General features: G+C 42.2%; 1 protein-coding gene across 2 annotated transcripts; it reads left to right on the top strand.

Moving 5' to 3' along the window:
• Positions 1–1,337: 1,337 nt before the first annotated feature.
• rassf6 (Ras association domain family member 6) lies at positions 1,338–13,095 on the top strand. 2 transcript variants are annotated; one of them, XM_061734391.1, is made up of 11 exons: positions 1,338–1,507; positions 5,946–6,017; positions 6,213–6,291; positions 6,936–7,096; positions 7,366–7,460; positions 7,983–8,182; positions 8,315–8,416; positions 8,644–8,695; positions 8,778–8,896; positions 12,137–12,234; positions 12,681–13,095. In XM_061734391.1, exons 2-11 carry the CDS (start codon positions 5,959–5,961, stop codon positions 12,754–12,756), a joined length of 1,041 nt encoding a protein of 346 aa, XP_061590375.1. In that variant the 5' UTR covers positions 1,338–1,507; positions 5,946–5,958; the 3' UTR covers positions 12,757–13,095. The 2 variants fall into 2 exon arrangements, with proteins under 2 accessions (XP_061590375.1, XP_061590376.1); XM_061734392.1 differs by lacking the exon at positions 1,338–1,507 and adding an exon at positions 5,582–5,768.
• The last annotated feature ends 5,612 nt before the right edge of the window (positions 13,096–18,707 follow it).

Genomic DNA, 18,707 nt, shown 5'->3' with positions numbered 1-18,707 from the left:
GTATACAGGTAGAGGAAGATTAAGGTAGTCATGGGCCCCTAGGCTATTTTTTCTCTGGGGCCCCCCTTATGCATCATGTGCTCCCAGAAAAAAGTAATTTTGTGCCATGTGTAACAGTGCACATGGCAGTAGCACTCACTTACTATAACAGCCTTTAGTTGTAACAAAAATACTACAGAAAGCCATTTAAAGTACATCTGCAAGCTTAACAAGCGTTAAACTTTCTGAGCCAAGACACATCTGCTGCAGCAGCACAGACCACCCTGTTCTATAGCAGAACACACTCTCACAGAGGCACAAATCAAGCAGTGGGGCAGAGAAATACAATTTCAACAAAAACTGCAATACAGCAGCAGCACATACAGCGTCTGTGTGTGTGTGTGTCAGCAATGTAACAGAACTGCAGCCCAGTAAATAAACACAACTTACTTTCACAGGGCTCTCTTTCTTGTTTTCCTGGATGAGAAGTCTTTGATAAGGCTGGTAAAATCCAGTTTTCTAAGAATATCACTCTCAATGCTCATCAAAGACAGGTGATTGAGTCTGTTTTGGCCCATTGTGGATCTCAGTTTATTTTTCACAAGTCCAAGTTTTGAAAATGAACGCTCCCCACTGGCATTGGTAACAGGTAAAGTCAAAAAGAGTTTGCGGCGACGCGCGCCGTACGGGGGCGCCCCGCTTACCCTACGCCGTAGGCTCTGCGTTGGTGTAACGCGGAACCATAAATCAGCCTTCAGATTGACAGCATTGAGATGGAAGAACGACAAATGAAATCAATGAGCTGATTGGATAGAAGTGACCCACGGACCAATAGAGTTCACTTTTTTTTATACCATTGTAGTGTATTTACATTTCTCAAAAATAGTCTGACCAATCCAAGGGCCCCTCCACACGTGGGGCCCCTAGGCTGCAGCCTAGGGAAGCCTGTGCATTCATCCGCGCATGCAGGTAGTAAACAAATGAAACTCAGCACTCCGAGCGACGATGCAGCAGAAAAAGAACCTACAAGGCCACCTGTAGGTGGTGTAATTACATAGCAACAAGAACAATAAAGCAGAAGTTTAAACGACAGAGAAGGTTTTAATGACTGGGACCTGCCACATGTCAGCAAAGTCCCTGTCTATGTCTTTTGTATGTGTAGTAATTAGTGGCGGCTTTGTCCTGACTCCAGAGCTGTCCAGCCGCTGGAGCAATCTTGTGGTGTGCAGAGCTCTCCCTCTCTCCCTCTCTGTCTCCTCCACCTGGTCTCCACTCTCACTCACACACTCACTCACTCTACAGTCGAGTCATATCTGGTGTCAGTCAGCCACTCCCTCTGAACTGTGTCTCATCATGTCCTGCAATAATTAACCAGCAGCTGCCGTGTAGCTGCACAGGCTCACCTGCTGCCACACGATCTGTACTCTGAACCCTAGAAAACAAATATATTCACACCCAGATTCACACAGGAGACCGTCAACATGGAGAGGACCTACTTCATTTCTTGGGACAAAGTCACGCTGGACAGGTAGGAGATGTGGTTTGTACGTTTCAGCACTGAAGTACTTTAGTTTGCTTTATGTTCAATTAATTACATTAAGTGCATAACTATAGAGATGGACATTATATTTACAAACCAGAATTAATAAGATAAAAGTTGCCCAGTGATAAGTGATGGCTTTAGAGACACCAAAATGAAAAACGTACTGTAGTTAGGTTAGTAAATTGACGTGAGTGAGTGAAAAAGAAACAGAGAAGAGATGGGAGTGTTCAGGAAGGAATTAAAGTACTTTAATGTGTGTATACTATGTGTATTACCCTCTGGCTATGGAGTTCAGGATTCCATGAGCTTGAATTTGACTGTATACATGTGTCAACTCTGGATAATCTAATTTATAGATTCTAATAGTCCAAAATGTGTAAAATCCTATGCATTTCACTGACGAAGGACAGGTAGTCATGACACAGGCTTGTAAAACATGTCTACTTCCTGTTTGAAATGTACAACCTCTGATCAGGAAAAGTGAGCAGATATTCTTGTTTTATTTTGTTGCAGACAGTATGAACCCAAGATGTTTATCTTTTTTGCCAACTTCATTTTAATATTTAATATTGCACAAATTTGAAACACCTCAGTCTTTGGGTTTTTTTATTTCATGTTGTTTTTAGGGTGGTCAAATTAGCGTGTTATTTGCGATTAATTAATTACAGGCATATTTAGCGCATTGTGTTTTTTTATCGCTTAATCTATTTTTTAATCTCTAACATTACTTTTTCTGTTTGCGAGTCGCCTTTATTTTGAAATCTGTGTTTGTGAGGGGGGGTTCTTGTGCTTGAGTTGTTGGGGGTGAATAACAACGGTCAGTCACACCTTGAAGTGGACGTTGATTGGCTGTCACTGTATTAGGGCGTGTTTAGCTTCACTGACTGCGTTTACATGCACTCAATAACCCTTTTAAAACCCGAATATTGGCAATAACCCGAATTTGCACGGCCATGTAAACACCAAGAATCCCTTTGAATCACCCGAATTTGCTCATATTCCGGTTTTTAAAAACCCGAATATGACCCCTGGGTTACTCCTTTTAAAACCTGAATATTGGGTCATGTAAACACCTAACGGAATATCCCCTTATAACGGAACAGGAATTTGTTTTCTGACCATGTTCTGTTCGCAAGGAATCCTGGTCTTTTGAGTCCAGGAAGTTCTTCTAAACACGGCGAAACGCAAGACCACACCACACTTTTGGAGTGAGGAGGAGACTAATCACTTTATAAATGTAATGAAGGATATGAACATTTTGGAATTTGTAGATGGTAGAAAGTACCGGGATAGCCAGATTTACAAGAAGGTGAGTGAAAAGTTGCACGAAGCAGCATTTGTTTTGAATTTGGATACAGGAATAAGAAGCGGAAATGACGCTAATTGCGTCATCACGTTCTCCGCGCGTCGCTGTTTTGATCGGGATATCCCAAATGATTAATCACCATATATACAGGGATAACCCTGTTTGCTCACGCATGTAAACAGAATATTCCGAATGTTTCAGTAACCGGAATATTAGCAATAACCTGAATTTTGACTGCACGTAAACGTAGTCAATGATAGGCTCCCATTGTAGCTGGATATAATGGAGGAGCATGTGAAAGTTGTCGGTCCAGTGAATGGGACATTTACATTTCTAAAACGCCCCGACAGCACTTTTGATAAAGAGTTATATGTGTTGTTCGTGTAAAGGACTTTGTTCACCACTGAAGCAGCTCAGGTTTTGCCACATAAACGCAAAACACCCGGTCGTGAGCACAGCCACAGCTAATGTTAGCAGCAACGATGTTTCCACAGCAACGCTCTTCCCCAAACTAAACTCAAGGAGAGCACCGCGCATGCGCACGTCTCCAACTGAGAGGCTGCCCAATGTTCTTGCCAAGTGGATGAAAATAGCTAGGACTGCATCTGTTCAAGTCTGTTAAAAAAAAATAAAAATAACTTTATAAAGCAACTTTTTTTTGTTATATATCAATGTTTTGATGTGCCACAATAATGTAATGAATTTAAAGGAAAACACCTCAGGTTGAGGGCTTTTCTCAGCAATTTTTAGGTGAGATTAAAAATTTTTATTAATTAGAGTAATTAATTACAGATCTTTATTAATTAATCTTTCAATGTTCATGACATGTTGATGGAGGCCATTAATTATAATCAGGTGTGTTTGACTGGAAAGCACCTGAAATATGCATGACAGCAGACCTCAATGGCTGGAATTGATTCAGGCACCTCTATGCCTACATTGTTCAGCTACGGTGTGAGCTGTAGCTGTTTGCCTGCAAGCAGGATTTGTAACATCGTTAATTTGGAGGTTAGTTATTTCCAATTATCTCTTTAAATCAGTACAATGTTGAAACTTGATGCACGACTTGATGAAACTGCAGATGGGCTTTTCAGTAAACAATGAGGCATCTTTGGCAGGAGCTTGTTTCTCCCACCCACATGCACATACTTGTGAAGACACACACAGGTCTGACTAAGTGGCTCTGTAGAAGTATGCAAAACTTGTTGACTCTTGAACGACACCACATGAGGTGAAGTGCACAGTAGTTCATGTCAGAGAAAGAGAAAGCGAAAAGACTTTGGACTTTCTGCATGTGTTCTGTGTGTACCTTTTACTTTTTCTGCCTGATCCAGTCTTTCTCTTTTTACTTATTTTAATCCTTTGTAAAACATTGTTGAACCAACACAACTACACTTCCCCATCATACTCTGCATGCTCAGACACACACAAGCAGACCTGGGAATTTCTCTTCTGCCGGGATTTACAAGTAAACACGTGATGGGTCCTGGAGCAGGAGTCAGCAGTGGAATGTTGAGGTTTCATGACATCTTTAACTCTGCCTGCTGCTTTTGGATCCCTGTTGGACAAGTCTGCAGTTAGGAAAGTGTAATAACTAGGGGGGTCAAATTAGCGCATTAATCACGATCAATTAACTACAGGCATATGTAGAGCATTATGTTTTTTAAATCACCTAATCTATTTTTAAATCACTAACTTTACTTTTTCTGTTTGCTAGTCGCCTTTATTATGAAATCTGTGTTTGTGTGGTGGTCAGTCACACCTGGAAGTGGACATTGATTGGCTGTCACTGTGTTTGGGTTTGTTTAGCAAATGCTGGTACACTCCCATTTTGAGTGATATGTGTCCACTGTGGAAAGGACTTTGCTCACCACCGAAGCAGCTCAAGTTTAGCCACATAAAAGCATTTAGAGAGACTGGTGAATGTTCTTGCCAAGTGGATAAAAATGGCTAGGACTGCATCTGTTCATCTGTCTGTTAAAAAAATAAAATAAAAACTTTATAAAGCCACTTTTTTTTTGTTATATATCAATCTTTTGATTTGCCACAATAATGTAATGAATTTAAAGGAAGACACCTCATGTTTGAGTTGTTTTCTCAGCAATTTCATCTGGGAAGTGAGGGGACTCGTTACTGGAGTTTTAGGAGAGGAATGTTGTACCATTCTTGTCTAATGCAGTATTGTAGCTGCTCAACAGTATCGGGATTTTTTGCTAGATTTTTCATTCATGAAGCACCGAATATTTCCTGTTGGTGCAACGTCAGGACAGCACGCAGGCAGTACATGCACCTAAGGCTCGGGGTCATTTAGCTGTGTGAATTCCTTGCTAAATCCCTCCTAAAATATCCATTCATTAATTTTCTATACCCACTTAATCTTATATTGGGTCATGGCGTTTACTGAGTTTGTCTTGTTTATTTAACTTTTCAGCAGGGCTAATATATCTTTCAGAGAGAGGAGTGGTGAGGCTGTGTCGTTGACATGTATTAAAGAGCATTGGACATTGGACGAATGAAAGAAACACATATGATAAATCAAATGGACCTCTGTTTCAAACTGTACTGTCAAAGAAATTCAGAAAAACAGAGGAAAATGATTACATTCTTAAATACAATTTTTAAAGCAAGAAGGAAGCAGCTCAGATTTTCCAACAATGTGAGTTCAGAGTCACAACATTGAGCGTCTGTGACTGAAGCTTAAACAAATGGTTTGGTCCATGCTGTCACGGCTGGTTACTGGGTGGAGTACTGTTATTAAATCTGAGAGACACAGAGAGAAAAAAAGTGATAGAGTAAAGGCACAGCTAGAGAGGGAGGGATAAATATAGCACAAAAACTTCAGAGAGACAGAAGCTGGAAAGAGATATTTCAAGAACACAAAGACAACAGAGACAAAAAACCGAAGCAGAGAGTGAGCTCTAATTTGTCATGTTAGAGGAGGTAAGACTAAAAAAGTGACCGAGCCTCTGTTGTCTGTCATAAAATGAATTTTTAGTAGCATTTACTCGATTTTGGTTAAGAGTCTTTATTTAGCCGCATGTGCTGGAGCAGCGACGAGCGCTCAGTCTCCACATGCAGCTACAGGACACGTTTGTTCTTTCCTCCTTTTCTGTGCAGGAGCTGAGCAGAGATGAGTGAGGCGCTTCTGCTCCCAGTGATCCGAGCAGGAGACAAGAGGACACTGTCCAGGTGATTTACTGTTTATGCAGATGAAACCAAGATGTCACATTGCATGCACTTGTTAATAATCAAATAGATATTCTGGTGATTCCATTTAAATAAAAGTAACTAAATATGTCTTAAGTAGGCAGGGAAAAGAAGCTAAGTTTAGTGTTATGCTGCATTTGTCTGCTGTGCAGTGTTTTATGTAGTTATTTGTTTTAGAGCAGAGTTTCTCTCGCTGCTGAACACTTACAACTGCTTCCTAAAGGACCAGACTCAGCTGCATCTCACTTATTTTCAGGTAGGAGCAAACAAGAATGTTTGTAATTATTTATTGTTTTACCTTTATTTAGCCCCATTTGTTATTGCTTCACTGGTTCACATCTAATGAATGTACCGTATTTTCTGGACTATAAGCCGCACCTGCATATAAGCCGCACCCGCTTTATTTAAAAAAAAAAAAGGATGCAAGCCACAGATATTTATGTTGTTAGATTAGATATTTACTACATGTACAGAAGGATTCTGAACTGTAAATGATGTACATGTTTGTACCTAAATAGATCTTTCCTAACAGTGTCTTTTAACACGGCAGCAACTTTGCTGATTAAAACGGGACAGAACCAAGAGAAAATAACCGGTACTTATTTATCTGTTTGAAATCTGCTTCTACTTCTATCTGCTAAAGAAGAAGTAGCATATTCTTCTTTGCATTTATTTTGTCTTAGTTTTGATTCTAATTCCGGTTAGAGCGCCCCCTAGTGGTGGAAGAAAAATCCACAGAATAGCCGCACCTTTGTATAAGCCGCATGGTTGAAAACCTATGAAAAAAGTAGCGGCTTATAGTCCAGAAAATACGGTAGTTGCCACAATATGTTATCTAAAGTAGATATTTCCCTTCAGTCACACATCTTGTAAGTTGCTGTGGGTTTGTCTCTTTGACAGGGGGCGGATGGAGACGTGAGTGTCGAGGGCTTTCTGAATATCTGCTGGGGTGTGCAGAGACCCATCAGGCTGAAAATCCAGGATGACAAACAGATACCTCCCTTCGCTCCTCTTCTCTCACCCAAACCCACCAGTCCAGCCAGCCCACCGGCACACAACAGGTTCATATCGGTTTATTTTTAATACATAAGATTTTAAAATGTCAAGAATATTGACTGATGGCTTTATGGACCTATGAGCCACAACACTGAAACCATAGAGGGGGGGGTCTTCATCGCTGGTCCTTGATACTGTAGCTGCTGTCCTGCATGCTTTTTTAACATTTCCTTGCATCAGCACATCTGCTTCTAATTAATAATCCTCACTGCAATAAAGATTAAAAGTCTTGTGTTTAATTTACATGTATCTGTCTGTCTGTCCATCTCTGCAGTGGGATGTCACGATGGGGAGAGTATAACGATCTTCACCACATAGATGAGATGGCTGAGACAGCACAGGAAACTGTAGTGAAAAATACATTACCAGGTTGATTTTGATTCTCTCCTTTAACTCCATTATGTTTTTCTATCATTGGTCTTAACTGAACCTTTTCTCATATCAAAAGGCAATAAATGACATACATTTTTATATATTTTTTTTTTATTTAACTTTTATTTAACCAGGAAAAGAAACCCATTGAGATTAAAAATCTCTTTTGCAAGGGTGTCCTGGCCAAGAGGCAACACAAGATTTCAGATATTAAAATTTTACAGAGGTGTGATGTGAAATATTAAAATCAAATAAAATCAAATGAAACAAAAAAATGGAAATCATTTAAAACAGTTACAAATCAGAGATGCTGTCTCAAGTGCACTCATTCTGGACTTAAAATCACTCAGTGGAATAACTTCTGTTATTTTTAGATCCTTTTGACGTTCATAAATGACAGTCACCAAGTGACTGTAAAAGCTTTATAGAGTTTAATCAGACCTTATTGTTATTTTTATGTGTCTCATCATATTTCTAACACAGGATAGTGTCTTCACATCTGTGTGTTATGGTCCAAAGGTCCTACTGTGTATGAGACCAGCACCCTTCGGCCAGTGAGGCAGAAGAACCCAGAACCGGAGGTGGAGTCCAACCTGGTCCGGTGCATGAGCGACGCCTCTCTGGTGAAGAGGAGGCGGGGCAGAGGAAAGTCGGCTGCACAGAGAGAGAGGGAAAAACAGCATCGCTTCTCCATCAACGGTCACTTCTATAACTACAAAGTGAGTGTTGTGTTTTCTGACTTACTGTTGGATGTTTTTCTCCCATTGATATTTCCGTCCGTCCCTCCCTTTGGTGAATGAACCACATGTTTCTCTCTAGTTTCCTCATCAAAGTCTCATTATGTTCTGCAGACCTCCATCTTCACTCCGTCCTTTGGTACTCCTACTAAAGTTCGCATCTCAAGTAAGATGACCACAAATCAAGTCATTGAGCAGCTGCTGAAGAAGTTCAAGGTGAGTTTGGGGATCAGTTTTGAAATAGATGACATAGATGTGAAAACAGATGCGAAATCAAATCATTTTGAAAGTTATGAGCCAGAAAAAAAAATGAATATGCATCAAATCTAGTTATAACCACACTTCATATAAAACATTACCACAGACCTAAAATATACACCAGAAAGTAATGTTTATTATGAACACACATGTAAAGGGCATTATGTTTATTGACTCCTTCACAGATAGAGAATGATCCCCAGGAGTTTGCGCTGTACTGCATTCACCAGAGTGGAGGTACGGATGATCCGCTCTCCAGGACATAAAGTCCTGCGGGACGATACCACACATGATACAGCGTGCATATGTTTTTTCCCAGAAAAGAGAAAGCTGAGTAACAGAGACCACCCATTGTGGGAGCGTATACTGCAAGGGCCCTCTGACGACATCATGAAGATATTCTTGATGGACGTGCATGAAGAGGAAGTCAGTAATGATGTGAGTGTGCTCATCTCGCATAAGTGGACTCACAACTGATCAACTTTCTCTAATGTTTAAATGTGCCTGTATCTAATGAATTAACTAAGTTTGACTGAATTATTTGACATCAAACTGACAGATTTTATGATGTAATGATGAGACTCTCAACCACACAGGCATTTTTGGGCAGCAAACATTGCAGATACTTCAAATGCAATAATTTATTAGAGTTCATATTGTAAGAATGTATCAAACCCACCTACAAAGTCCTTATATTTACCATTCAGTAAGAGATAGTGAGTGATAAATTAAGAAGTTGGGCAATTTCGGAATAAGGCTCATGATTTCAAGATGAGTATCAGCAACAATCAGTCAAAATAAGAATTCAAATCATCAACAATCAAACAATAATGATCCCTAAATCAGGAAAAAAATAGATGATAATGTGAGGGTAAAAAAAAAGAGATTCATACATTTACTTGACTTTTCCTTCTTTGTAGACACTGAAGCTCATCAGCTTCATCTATACATCCATTTTTGTATTTCAGGTAATACATAAAAAAAAACTGGTCCATCACAATTGGGTGATCGTAAGGAACAAAAGGAAAAAAATAATTTCAAACAAGCCACTTTAAAACCTGATTGTAATAATTTATAAAAACATGAAAAGATAAGTCTTTGAGGAAGCAAGGAGTGCAGAGGATCTCCACTTTATCTACAAATGCATGCAAAAAGCACTGAAGTATGTAAAAACAATGGTTCTCAAAGACTTTGTAAGGGATTTCCAATTGTCCTTGTTAGTCCATTATACCGTTATTACCGTTCGGCGCCTCAGAAGGGGGAAGCAGTACTCTCCCGACACCGTTTACGGTGTGGGTGGGCAGCTGTTGACCTCGACTGGGGACATCGTCTGACGGTGGAAGGAATACTTCGAGGATCTCCTCAACCCGACTGATATGCCTTCCACTGAGGAAGCAGAGAGTGGGGACTCAGGGGTGTACTCGTCTATCACCCAAGCCGAGGTCACTGAGGTGGTTCGTAAGCTCCTCGGTGGCACCGGGGGTGGATGAGATTCGCCCTGAGTACCTCAAGTCTCTGGATGTCGTAGGGCTGTCTTGGTTGACACGCCTCTGCGACATTGCATGTAGGAAGGGGACAGTACCGCTGGAGTAACAAACCGGGGTGGTGGTCCCTCTGTTTAAAAAGGGGGACCGGAGAGTGTGTTCCAACTACAGGGGGATCACACTTCTCAGCCTCCCCGGGAAAGTCTACGCCAGGGTACTGGAGAGGAGATTACGGCCGATAGTTGAACCTCGGATTCAGGAGGAACAATGCGGTTTTCGTCCTGGTCGTGGAACACTGGACCAGCTCTACACCCTCCGCAGGGTGCTCGAGGGTTCATGGGAATTTGCCCAACCAGTCTACATGTGCTTTGTGGATCTGGAGAAGGCATTTCACCGTGTCCCTCGTGCCATTCTGTGGGGGGTGCTGAGTGAGTATGGAGTCCGGGGCCCTCTATTAAGGGCTGTCCGGTCTCTGTATGATCGGAGCAGGAGTGGTTCACATTGCCGGCAGTAGATCAGACTTGTTCCTGGTGCATGTTGGACTCCGGCAGGGCTGCCCTTTGTCACCGGTCCTGTTCATAATTTTTATGGACAGGATTTCTAGGCGCAGCCAGGGGCCGGAGGGGATCCGGTTTGGGAACCTCAGGATTTCATCTCTGCTTTTTGCAGATGATGTTGTCCTGTTGGCTTCATCGGACCGGGACCTTCAGCATGTGCTGGGGCGGTTTGCGGCCCAGTGCGACGCGGCAGGGATGAGAATCAGCACCTCCAAAGCCGAGGCCATGGGTCTCCATCGGGAAAGGGTGGCCTTCTCCGGGGTGGGGGGAGAAGTCCTGCCTCAGGTGGAGGAGTTAAAGTATCTCGGGGTCTTGTTCACAAGTGAGGGAACGATGGAGCGTGAGATTGACAGACGGATCGGTGCAGCACCCGCAGTTATGCGGTCGATCTACTGGACCGTCGTGGTAAAGAGGGAGCTGAGTCGAAAGGCGCAGCTCTCGATTTACCGTTCAATCTACGCCCCTACCCTCACCTATGGTCATGAACTTTGGGTAGTGACCGAAAGGACAAGATCGCGGATACAAGCGGCCGAGATGAGTTTCTTCCGCAGGGTGGCTGGACGCTCCCTTAGAGATAGGGTGAGGAGTTCGGTCACCCGGGAGGAGCTCGGAGTCGAGCCGCTGCTCCTTCACATTGAGAGGAGTCAGCTGAGGTGGCTTGGGCATCTGTACCGGATCCTCCTGGACGCCTCCCTAGGGAGGTGTTCCAGGCATGTCCCACCGGGAGGAGACCCCGGGGAAGACCCAGGACACGCTGGAGAGACTATGTCTCTCGGCTGGCCTGGGAATGCCTCGGACTCCCCTCAGACTCCCCTCGGACTCCCCTCGGAGGAGCTGGAGGAAGTGTCTGGGGTGAAGGAAGTCTGGGCATCTCTGCTGAGACTGCTGCCCCCGCGACCCGGGAACAGATAAGCGGTGGAAAATGGATGGATGGATGGATAGTCCATTATATTCGATTTTCACAGGAATCTAAATAATTTCTGAATATAATGGGCAGAGGAATATGTTTTAGTTTCAGAGAGCACTGAGTAGGAACCCTTATTAATCAGTAGCTGGTATAACCAGCTGTAAGGGGAAGGGATTTCTCGTAAAACTTTATTGTGCAAAAAAAATGAAGACTTATTTTAACCTTGTTCAGAGATAGTGCTTATGTCTCAGGGATCAGAGGCATGTTGAATTGATCATCACACAGTGGAAATCTGCTGTGTGATTAGGTAAATCTGTGATATCTTTTTCTTTCGGATGCAATGGACATTTTACGCCCCAGGGCAGAGACAATCAAGACTGATGTTTGCTGCAAGTCCAAAAGCCAGCCTCTGTGATGGTTTGAGGTCGTATTAGAGCTCGTGGCAAAAGTAATTTAGACTTCATCACTTCTTCTACTATTATAGAAATATAAACTAAGATTTTAGAGAAATGCAAGCTGCTTTCAATGTAACGTTTTTTCCAAGGACATCCATGTATTTTCAACTTGACAACACACACCCACGGGCAGCACCTTGGCTTGGCGGTTAGCACTGTTGCTTCATAGCAAGAAAGTTCCCGGTCTGGCACTTCCTGTGCTTGCAAGGGTTTTTTTCCTTTCTTTTTTTTCCAGATTTTCCTTTGAATGGTTCCTTCTTCTTTTTTCTCCCCAGGTTGCTCAGTATCTGAACTTGGAACTTCCTATACTTGAGCATGTTTTACTCAAGTTGCGAGAGCAGGAGAGCAGAGAGATACAACACGTGATCAGCAGGTTAGTATATGAGCTCATTCTAAAAGAGGCTTTTAAATGTTTTTATAACGGACTTTGATCCCAGACTTTGATATTTGCAGTCATTAAAATCCCTTATATTTGACAGCGTTCAGATTATTTCCACTGCATTAACTCTTTCTACTGTCCAGCCCACAAATAAACGTGTAGCCTACAGTGTTTGAAAAGAGTGAGGAAATTAAACTGCAGGGACAAGTGTTGGCCCTATGATGGCGCCAAATCTCAAATGACTGTCAGTAGCTTTGCTCCTAGTTGACTGTTTCTACTCATTTTTGTGTTTTTCCTTTGTGTGTGTGTGTGTGTGTGTGTGTGTGTGTGTGTGTGTGTGTGTGTGTGTGTGTGTGTGTGTGTGTGTGTGTGTGTGTGTGTGTGTGTGTGTGTGTGTGTGTGTGTGTGTGTGTGTGTGTGTGTGTGTGTGTGTGTGTCAGGTACCACCACCAACACAGACTCCTGTCCCACATGCTGAACTCTAAACTGTCCCCTCACATCGAGACCAGTGTGTGACCACTGCTGATCTGAATAACTGGCAGTGCCTTCACCTTCAGGGTGAAAAAGTATCTCTGGGAGGTTCTGTACATGTTTACTGCATTTTTATACATTTTAATCAATTTATTTCTGAATGCTAAATTTCAGTTATGATGCATACAGGGCAGTATTTTGGAGTGTAGGTGATGGCACAACATGTTATTACTACAGATAATCAATGGTTAGTCAGTTTTGTGTTTTATCCACTAAGTGATTTTTTTGTCTTTTTTTAACTGTAAATTATGTACACAACACATCTGTATCTGTCAGTGTGTTTGGACCAGTACGTCTGTGAATAAAAAGGGACCAGCATAATTACTTCTGTTTTTGCCATTTACGTTTTTGTGTGTACAGCTGGATTTGTTCATAGATGAGCTTCACTGAACAATCATGTTGTGCCCCAGCTTTCGCCAGAAGAAATCCTTGATATAAAATGATGCAAGTAAAACTAACAGCTTGGTTACTAGACAAATAAACTGGTCGCTGATTGTAAAAGTCTGCATGGTTCAATAAAAAATGTTATGTAAAAAAGTGCATGAAAATGCATAACTTCTTTGTTTCTGATTAAGAGAGATTCAAAAAGCTTACATTTTCAGAGAAATCTTCCTTGCAAGACACTGGGTCAGCAGTTCTCAGACTGAACCTACGGCCTTTTAATAATAATAATAATAATCAATTCTATTTATAGAGCGCTTTTAAAAGATCTCAAAGACGCTTGTGTTTTATGTTCCCTTTTATTAATTCCACGTGAATAATCCATTTCTTTTTTTCTGTTGCTTTTCTATATTGTCCAGTCTTTTTCTGAGTTGGGGTTGTGAGCTTAAAATGATTAATAAGGGAAATTCACAAGACACAGCAGAGATGTGGAAAAGCACCCAGTTCCTAATGATCAAATGATGATATAGTTTGTTCTATTATGCGATTGCTTTCCCAGACAGCCTTTTATTACCAGACTGTGAGTCTCATTTTCCACATTATTAATGATGAGTGCGAATGAATGTTACCTGATTATTTTATTGAGCGAAAACAGTTCCCATGTTATTTCTGCCCAAAGGATCATTGTGGTGTAACATGAAATCTGCCTTTAACTGGCTTTGATCGTTTATTAAACTGGTCCAAAAAACAAACCAGATGCCGGTGACAGAGTCAAAGGTCGGTGGAATAGCTACAATAGTCAGCTGCAATCTCTCTTAAAATATAACAGAAAATACGGGTTAGCCGGAAACAGGCGGAAGCAGAGGCTGCCTGCTGGAGCGTGGGTGTCTGAGCGTGTCGCCTTGTGGCAAAAAATGTGGTTTTGTTTCTTCAAAATCAATTTAAAAAAAAAGGTTCTTTTTTGAAAGAGCTTAATTGACTTCAATTTATTGACTGCTTTTTTTCCGTCAAATTCTTTTGATCTGCTCATTAACATGTGTTATGATTGATTATATAAAGAATAGTTTAAAATCAAACTGAATATGTAAACTGCATGTGCTGATTAACTAAATGTTTCTGTATGTGAAACTAAGGTGCATCTCTGACTTTCACTGAGAGTACCATGCTGTAACAGGCACGAGATAAGAGAGGCCCCCAGCAATAAACTAAGGGGGGCCCCAAGCCACCCCCTTTCTCAAGTGTAATAAAACTTTCTCAGGAGAGAGACCGGCAGATCTGGCGGGACGATTGACCAAGCAGGCTGGAGGAGCCTGCTCTGCCGATCTCACTCATGAGGCCTACTTTAATTCTATCCCAGTCTTGTGTCTTTTTATTTACCTTTTCCAGCTCAATTAAAGAACCCGGGGTGATTGAATTCGATCACAACACATGTTTGCATTTTTAACCCATTTACTAAGCTTTTGAATGGGTTTTCATAGCCTTTACTACTTTTACTAATTGTATTTTTTTGTTTATTATTTCTGTTTTTATGGGCATGCCAAGTAATGGCATGACCATATTGCAATCGTTCACAATGGCCCAAAGGGCAAATGTTGCTAGCATTTTGCTAACAAGCTTAAGTCGCAAAAGTCCCACTGCGCACCAGCGGGTGTACAGCATGACCCCGCTCTGATATGGAAGAAAAAAAATCCCCAAAAAATGAAACACGCCTGAAAAAACGAGGAAAAACATGAACATGAAGGCGATATAGTAGTATACAAAAAAGGTTTCCCTTTTCTTATTCTTATTCCGCACTCTTTTTGTGCACCCATGCATGGCATACATCGTTGGATGCGTCTCCATCGTGCCTCAATGGGCATTACTTTTCTCAGTCAAAAGTGTTATCGTGGCAACGCTAGATGCAAAAAAGCAAAAAAAAAGTGTGAAAATTCGGACGCTTATTGCTCGGCCGAACTTTATCGTAGATACATCGTTCAAACTTTCAAACACTCGGCCCGATTGGCACTAACGGACCGTACAACCTCATTATGCCAATTATTACAGTTTTTGCGACATTGACCTTTATTTATTTATTTTTTTTCCCGTTTGACTTTGGACGCTTGTTGCTAGGCAACAGGTTATCGTAGAGACATTGTACAAATGTTCCCCGACTCGGCACGCTGTGGACTTCAACATATTCAAATTTCATGAAGCTGTGATTTAAGGAAATTTTATGTCAAAATCGATGCCAAATGGCCCCATTCATTCGGATGGGGTTTTTTACCACGGTGAAAAAAAAACCTGTTCGTTAACGTAGCCTGAACCGGAACGGGCACCCATGCATGGCATACATCGTTGGATGCGTCTCCATCGTGCCTCGATGGGTATTACTTTTCTCAGTCAAAAGTGTTACCGTGGCAACGCTAGACGCCAAAAAGCGAGCCCCATTAATAACTATAGGGAGCACAGGAATGAATGCAATACAACCGTAAACACCTCAAACTGACATAAAACCACCCCGAACACAACCACTACAGCCCCAAACCAAAGCAGCATGAAATTTGAAAATGAAAATTTTAGAACAGCCTTGGTTGAGTTTCTCATTAAATTTTTCAGCACACTATTTATATATGTTGTACATAACAAACATTGTTGTTATTAAGGCAAAAACAAGCCATAATCAATACATTCCGTGGTTAAATGTATCTTTTTTCTAACAGTGCTGCAATGTGAAAGTGCATGTCCTCGTTGGTTATTTTCTGCCACAGGCATGGGCACATCTGGATCATTCTGGTCTTCTATTGGAGAGTGAGGACAAGTATGCTGCTTCAGGTAGTTATGCAGAACTGACTATCAATGATTACCTAGCAGCATCTTTTTGGCTCAAAACGAAGTGTATTGCGTAAACACTGGAATAGATTTTTCCAAACTTCAAGTGCGAATATGAGCTCTGTTGTATCTTTGCTGCTCAGTTACTACTATTACTACTAATATCATTTAGCAGACGCTTTTATCCAAAGCGACTTACAACTGAGGGAACAAACTCACCATTTCGCCTGGGGAGCAATTAAGGTTAGGGCCTCACCGAGTAGTATTCCACTATGTTACCTTCTCTCAAACTGAGCAAACAATGTAAAACAATCCTTTAATCATGTGTTGCTCCCTTCCAACAGGCAACAATGTTTGAAAATTCTAAATTGGAAGTGCATTCAGCCTGAACATTGATGGAAACCCAGTTATTACGGTTCCTGTACTCCTCAGCATCAGGAGTTGATGGACACTTGTTTCAACATGACATCCATCTATACAGCCAATCACTCCTGGGAAGTTCCCATATTCGTAGAATCGCACTTTATAGTTGGCTTGCTCAGCAGCATCAGGGAACTTAATGAACAGTGTCTTTGAGACATGGACGAAAGTCTAGGCTCAAGCAAAACAATTATCTCCAGTACATCTTCTTTGTACATACGAAAGCAGTCTTGAGAAGTTATTCCATCAAACTGATTCAATGGATTACTGCTATCCCCAAGTATTTATCTGGCTGCATGATTTGCAGCATTAATATAAACTTCAATTTAGTCCAAGAGTAGCTCTAATCCACCCTCTTGCAATTGGCTTTGTTTAATTCAGAACAGACAAAATCTATGACTAGTTTAAGATATGTCTGTGCAAGTGACTTAAAGGTAAACCAGCTCAAACAGCATTTTAGTCTGAGACTAGCCTTAAGGCTTGTCTGCGAAACCGGGCCAAAGTTGCACTGATGTTTAAAAGACACAGAAAAAGAGTTTATCATTTGGTAGTTTTCATATTTCTTTCCCAAACTAAAGGCATCCATGCATTAAAGACATCAACTCATGATGCATTTTAGTTCATCATATCTTTGGTTCAGCCACCAATTCCCTGACAAACCCCAAAGTGTATCATGTTTCCTGTCCCCAGATTAAATCAAGTTTATTTAATTATTGATTCAAATTTACTTTTTAAAGCCTTTTCAATTTTTCTTTCTCTTTTTTGGAAAGTCAAAATAAACTATGTGGAAAACAATGGTTGAACAATGAAAGAAAACCCAGAAAACCTTATTTTTACCAGATGAAGAGTCGGAATTACCTCTGACATTATGAGTAACCGGGTGAGATTGAATCCCAGATCAGAATCAGAATCAGAAAGAAGTTTATTGTCAAGTAGTTTAACACACACAAGGAATTTGTTGTGGTGATTAGTGCAATACAAAACAGCAAAGGAAAAATGTACAAGTTGTTTCCAAAGTGCCGGAATAATGAGTCTGTAGGAAAGCAAATGTACATGAGGTGACCTGGGATGAGCTTTAATGTGACACATAAGGTGAGGAGTGGAGTCTTTACGTTAATGTAACGTAGAGTGGGGTGGGGGGCAGTCTGTGATAGACGGAGTAGAGGGGGGACCGGGGCCTTGTTGACGAGGACAGCTGCAGAGGGGAAGAAACTGTTTTTATGGGAGGGGTCTGCCTGAATCTTTCCTGCACGCTTCAGGGTCCTGGAGGCTGCAGGTCCTGGAGAGATGGGAGGTTACAGCCAATCACCTTCTCTGCAGAGCGGATGATACGCTGCAGCTGCTCCTGTCCTTTATAGTGGCAGCAGCGTACCAGACTGTGATGGAGGAGGTGAGGATGGACTCAATGATGGCCGTGTAGAACTGCACCATCATTGTCTTTGGCAGGTTGAACTTCTTCAGCTGCTGCAGGAAGTACATCCTCTGCTGGGCTTTTTTGGTGAGGGAGGTGATGTTCAGCTCCCACTTGAGGTCCTGGGTGATGATGGTCCCCAGGAAGCGGTAGGACTCCACCGTGTCTGCTGGGGAGTCACACAGGGTGAGGGGGGCAGGTGGGGCTGCGTTCCTCCTGTAGTCCACTATCATCTCCACTGTCTTTAGAGTGTTGAGCTCTAGATTGTTCTGGCCGCACCAGGTCACCAGCTGGTCCACCTCCCACCTGTAGGCGGACCCATCACCATCAGAGATTAGTCCAATGAGGGTGGTGTCGTCCGCAAACTTCAGGAGCTTGACAGACTGATGACTGGAGGTGCAGCTGTTTGTGTACAGGGAGAAGAGTAGAGGAGAGAGAACGCAGCCTTGAGGGGATCTGGTGCTGATGGTCATGGGGTCAGAGACATGTTTCCCCAGCTTCACCCACTGCTTCCTGTCAGACAGGAAGTCAGTGATCCACCTGCAGGTGGAGTCAGGCACGTTCAGCTGGGAGAGCTTGTCCTGGAGCAGAGATGGGATGATGGTGTTAAAAGCAGAGCTGAAGTCCACGAACAGGATCCTGGCGTAGGTTCCTGTGGAGTCCAGGTGCTGGAGGATGAAGTGCAGGGCCATATTTATAGCATCGTCTACAGACCTGTTGGCTCTGTAGGCGAACTGCAGTGGATCCAGTAGTGGGTCGGTGATGTTTTTGAGGTGTGGCAGCACAAGGCGCTCAAAAGACTTCATGACCACAGAGGTCAGGGTGACGGGTCTGTAGTCGTTGAGTTCTGTGGTCCTTGGTTTTTTGGGGACAGGTATGATGGTGGAGGTTTTGAAGCAGGCTGGCACATGGCATG

This window comes from Cololabis saira, chromosome 11 (assembly GCF_033807715.1).
Source record: "Cololabis saira isolate AMF1-May2022 chromosome 11, fColSai1.1, whole genome shotgun sequence".
Taxonomy (NCBI): domain Eukaryota; kingdom Metazoa; phylum Chordata; class Actinopteri; order Beloniformes; family Belonidae; genus Cololabis; species Cololabis saira.
The sequence above is the reverse complement of the archived record's forward strand: the minus strand, read 5'-3'. Positions and strand labels throughout refer to the sequence as shown.